At 40.3% G+C, this 5,582-nt stretch overlaps 1 protein-coding gene across 4 annotated transcripts in view; it reads right to left on the bottom strand.

Annotated features, from left to right (window-relative positions):
• Positions 1-393: 393 nt before the first annotated feature.
• The window catches only part of OSBPL6 (oxysterol binding protein like 6), a 115,583-nt gene continuing 110,394 nt past the window's right edge, over positions 394-5,582 (bottom strand). For all 4 annotated transcript variants that reach the window (XM_012806191.2, XM_003791484.3, XM_003791483.3 and 1 more), the window contains 4 exons: positions 5,166-5,310; positions 3,070-3,196; positions 1,556-1,678; positions 394-564 (listed from right to left, as the gene is read on the bottom strand). In XM_012806191.2, the coding sequence (XP_012661645.1) occupies positions 456-564; positions 1,556-1,678; positions 3,070-3,196; positions 5,166-5,310 (504 nt within the window). In that variant the 3' untranslated portion in view covers positions 394-455. The remainder of the gene's footprint in view (positions 565-1,555; positions 1,679-3,069; positions 3,197-5,165; positions 5,311-5,582) is intronic.

Below are 5,582 nucleotides of genomic sequence, written 5' to 3' on the forward strand. Positions count from 1 at the left end.
CAAACAGACACACCCAAAGTCGGAACTGACTGACTGCTGAGGCCCAGGTGCTCCTACGAGGAAGGATGGCGCTTTCGGACCGCGAGCCAAACTCGAGGCTTATATGCTCTTTTTAACTCTCTTGATCAGCCTACAGCACCAGTTACTGTCTTGTTTTTTTTTTTTAACAAACTCTTCAGACTTTGGATTTTGTATTATGCTCCTTTTATTCTGCTTTTCGAGGAGGGTATGGATTTTTTTTTTAAGGAATATGGTTGCAGCAAAACAGAAAGGATCCAAAAGTGGTTAGGGGCCTTATCTAATGCACTTCTGAAAGTCCGTTATAAAGATGAATAGAAAAGCAAATGGTAGGTTTTCAGTCGACCCAGAAACCACGCGCAGCTATAAGAAACATAATTGTGCATAGTTATTTATTCATTCAGAGTGTGATATGTGGCTAGCTTTATGTTCCCAGTTTACCACAGAACAGGGCTGTCTACTTTGCTAAACCCAGGGTCCTTTCGAAGTTCCCAGTAGGTGTCGTTAGAAACCCAGGCTTCTCTTTGATTGGCATCAATAACTTTTCTGTGAAAATAAAAACCAATGTTAGCCACAGATGATGTCAAGGTGACCCAATAATGGGACCCTCTCCTCTAGATTAGACATGCATATATAAGCAATGTTTTGTGAGCCAGTTAGTAGCCTGTTAACTACTGATGCTTTTGCTATTGTTAATTAGAAATGTACTCATTTTTGTTATTCAGTGTCTGAAACTGAAGTAGGTAGGGTCACAAAGAGAGGAATTGGGGGGCAGAGGTGGAAAGTGAAGATCCCTGAACCGAGTGTATACAAATACTGTAGCTAGGAGCTTCCAGCTCCAGGCCCACGAGAATTGCTTCCTCTCCATTGGTAAGGAAAAGCATTTGCAGGATCCATATCCGAAGAGCTCACTTTAGACATCTGAAGCGCAAGGCTGCATTTCTGCCCCATGGTGGCAGTCATGAGACGGCAAGTGTAAAGGATTGGAGGCTACACTAAGCTTTTCTGTCCTGGTTCTGCAGGGCAACAGATGGATTTGGAAATCTCAGATTAATCTGTGTGATGTATATTTAATCCTGCAAATCATCCTATAATAATCACCTACTATCATACCATAGAGAGACCAAATCTAAACTGATAACAGCTTTGTGTGAGAGAAATAAAATTAAATCCTAATAAATCTTATGGGCGGTGGGGTCCCATTTAGTCTCTGACTTGAGGGAGTAGAAACCAGTTTCCACTATTCTATATGGTGCAGCTGATGGACAAAGAACCTTTTGGGAGAGACCCCCATTTTCTTTTCCTGCCCACAAAAAATGAAAAGCCATAGAGAAGAATTTCTTTTTCTAGTTCCTAACTTTTCACAACTGCCAAAATGGATTCATTATTTTCCCTGCCAAACGCAGTCACCAAAATCAGCTTAAGTTCCCTGGACAACAAACTATCTCCCAATTTCTTCTCATTTACCTGGAGTTTCTCATTATTCATGGCAACCATTTGCAAAATGTTTCCTTCTTAGGGGGATGAATCAACTTACTTAAAAAATTTTGGTATATGTTCAAGATTGTTTTCCTCCATGTACCGTCTTCGCGATCTCTGAAGTTCCTCTACTCTCTGCTTCTCTGCTGCTGCAGCTTCTAAATTTCCTTCTTCCAAAAATCTAAGCAGAAAGCAGTTGTTAGTATTTTAATATACTATCCTCATTTCTGAGAAAAAAATATTTCGTGCACAAAATGACATCCTGATCGCTGTGAGCAGAGCATGTGGCGCAGTAACACACTCTCCCCAGGCCACACTATCTCTTTCTGTCCACCCATCAACATGCTTTCTGTAGACATGGCTGAATTACTGTAATCAGCAATGTAATGCCAGGAATGAAAAGCAAGGGGGGTTGGCCCTGAAGTCTTTCCTGTGATGTCTAGGGTTCTACTTGAGATTTCTAGGATGACGGCAGGACCTGGGGTCAGTTAAAACAGCAAGAAGTCACAATGGTGCTGCCTTTCCAGTTCATGAAAAAGCACTTGTTAAATGACATAGAACGGAGGATGGGAACTGGCTGTTCTCCATCTATTTTGAAAGCAGACTGGGAGGGAAGGAACTTTCCTGTTTACTAGAGAGAGTAAAATCAATGAAAATAGGAAAGGGAACAGGGAAAATTATAAAAGGGCACAGAATAGGAAATGAATAGGAAATGAAATTCAGAAAGGGAATATTGAAATAGAATTGAGAAGAAAAAGGCAGACCCAACAGTAATTCACAAATGTTTAAATTTCAGAATGACAGCAAAGACTAGGGATATAAGGATATACATTGTCCAGGAAGTTTACTGATAAATTTGAATGTCAAACAGTGAGACTATATGTTCTACAGGAGAAGAGGGGATTGAACAGCCAATACTGAGAATATGTTGACAGAAGACAGAGAAAGCCATAATAAATACATGAGAAACAGAAAACTGGTCTTGGGTAGAATTTGTATGGCACCTAGAACTTTTGAGAAAAGTAAATTGAATTCCTAGGAACAGACATCATGACTTCAGAACCATATAAGAATAAGAAACGTAAGAATCAGAAGGTATTAAAGGTGTGGTATTGTGAGCACATCCCATATCCCGTGGAATCAAAAACATATTGGGAAACCACAGACTTTACTCAAAGCATTTCTGAGTGCACCTATAACTTTCCCTGTTCTTTAGTTTAAAAGATGCTACCTGTTACAGTTGTAGAAGTAAAGAGGCCCCAAACCCTGGGTGATGAGTAACCCTATATTTAACAAAGAACTTATGAATTTGTAGCATTTGGTAAATTTCTCTTTTGGGGGGGGAGTAGATACTTTCTGTTAAAAAAAATCTGTTATCTTCTCTGGGGAACTTTGTGTTGAGATCATCTCTTATGAGCATCCTATGAATACCATTTTATGTAGCATAGAAAACTCAAATATTAGTGAGTGAATAAGGGAATGAAGAAATGACTGACTGAATAAAGTGATGGTGGTGAAAATCAGTCTTGATGACCTCTAAAGCCCCATGCTATGAGCTAGTCCACATCTCACCTTTGATCTGGCCGGAAACGGGCATCTGTCGGCGGAAGGAGATCTTTTAGTACCGGATCTAATTCATTGAGCTCAATAGCAAACCTCGTGAAGCCATAGTAGAGCTCATAGTTAGTTGGCAGAGACCCTGGAATGAGACCAATTGCCACTGTGAGAGGCAAAATGCTTAAGGCCCTGGAAGAAGCTGACTTACCTTGGTGCTTAATCAATACCAGCGCTAATACCTAATCTGTAGTCATAATAAATTTTTTCAAGTGAATTAAGTTGGTGGTATTTTGCTGGGGGGAAATTTCATGTTCATGATCAGAATGGATTGATTCACATACTTAATAAAATCCAGTCTTTCAGACAAAACTGTGCAGATAACAGTAGTATTCCTTGGATGAACTAATCCATAATTTTTTCTCTCAAGTATTCAATTAGGTAACTAAATGGCAGGGTGATTAGTTATAAATAGGAACTTTGGTTATTTACTTCCTTTTGGAAAAGAAAAAGATTCAGATCTAAATTAACATTTATTGGGCAGTGCCTGTGGCTCCGTGAGGCACCGGCTCCATATACCGAGAGTGGTAGGTTTGAACCCAGCCAAACTGCAACAAAAAAATAGCCGGGCATTGTAGCAGGCACCTGCAGTCCCAGCTAGTTGGGAGGCTGAGGCAAGAGAATCACCTAAGCCCAAGAGCTGGAGGTTGCTGTGAGCTGTGATGCCACCGCACTCTACCAAGGGTGATAAACTGAGACTCTCTCTAAAAAAGAAAAAAAAACCAAATTAACATTTATTGCTATTTTTTAACTAAACTTGAAGGCAGAATCTTTGTGTGCCTTGCTCAGAGATGTACTCCAGGCTCCTAGAACAAAGCCTGACTCACAGTCTATACTCAGTAAACAGTAGCTGAATGAAGGAACTAACCACTGTACTAGCAGGAAATTTAAATACTCATCAATGTCTCCTGGAAACCAACAACTAATTTTAAATTTAAGGATTAATGGACAATATTACAATGAAAGTAAATGTCATGGAGCGACTTGTTCCCTTTATACTTGATATTCAATTATATGCTAATATATAACAGAACTCCCCTGATGTCTTTTATTAAATGTCAACATATTGCAACTTTTTGTTGCTCACCTGAAAATAGCACGTATTCTAGTGAGTTATTTTTTTTTTTTTTTTTTTTTTTTGAGACAGAGCCTCAAGCTTTCACCCTGGGTAGAGTGCCGTGGCATTACAGCTCACAGCAACCTCCAACTCCTGGGCTCAAGCGAGTCTCTTGCCTCCGCCTCCCAAGTAGCTGGGACTACAGGCCCCTGCCACAATACCTGGCTATTTCTTGTTGTCGTTGTTGCAGTTTGGCCAGGGCTGGGTTCAAACCTGCCAGCTTCAGTGTATGTGGCTGGCACCCTAACCACTGAGTTATGAGCGCTAAGCCTTGGTAGTGAGACAGAAAATAAATAATGTGAGCAAGGATTTAATTTTATGTATTTTAATTATCTAAATTCTTTAATAAATACACCTAGCTCTGAGACATAGGTATTACATTTAGAGTGGGTATTACGTTTACTCTCTGACCACATCCAGGTCCTCATAAAATGAGGGCCAATCTCTGACCACATGTCAGAAATTTGGCCTAAATTTTTAAATATCAAATATTGGGACACATATAATTTATATGTTAAGTATAAAATTTTAACCATACTTACTGTAAGCATCTACTTTTTTTTTTTCCTCTATCGCCCTCAGTAGAGTGCTATGGTGTCACAGCTCACAGCAACCTCCAACTCTTGGGCTTAGGTGATTCTCCTGCCTCAGCCTCCCAAGTAGCTGGGACTACAGGCACCTGCCACAATACCTGGCTATTTCTTGTTGTCGTTGTTGCAGTTTGGCCAGGGCTGGGTTCAAACCAGCCACCCTTAGTATATGAGGCCGGTGCCCTACTCACTGAGCCACAGGCACTGCTCCAGCATCTACATTTTTAATTTCACTGTTAAAGGAAACATAATGGGAATGGTAGGGAACTGTAGGGGATGACCTGCACTTCCTTTCCTTCTGTTGCTCATGGTGCCCTCCTGACGCACGGCACTCGGGCCAGTCTCACCTGGTCTCCAGACGCACTTTGCAGAGGGGGCCACGCCACAGTAAAGCCCTTCATGCCACTTCCCGAACAGCCGGTGGACCACCTTCCCCTCCTGCCCTATCACAGCCCCTTGGACTTCATTCACGTTTGAATTCCAATAATTCACCTGCAAAAACCAAACCCCCATTAAGACAGCTGATTGCTTTAATAACATCAATCCCTATAATTTCCATACAGAATTTTTTCTTAACAGTAAAATCTCTCATCTGAACCATTTCCAGAAATCTATCTTAAAATGTTTTTTTAAAAATTAAATCATAAGTGTATACATTAATGAATTTATGGGGTACGATGTGCTGATTTTATATACAATTTGGGATGATTTTTATATGGAAGGTTGGCTAAGTGTCAGCTTAACTTTTTTTTTTTTTTTTTTTT

The sequence above is a fragment of the Otolemur garnettii genome, unplaced genomic scaffold, assembly GCF_000181295.1.
Source record: "Otolemur garnettii isolate 467f Iridium unplaced genomic scaffold, OtoGar3 scaffold00048, whole genome shotgun sequence".
Classification (NCBI taxonomy): domain Eukaryota; kingdom Metazoa; phylum Chordata; class Mammalia; order Primates; family Galagidae; genus Otolemur; species Otolemur garnettii.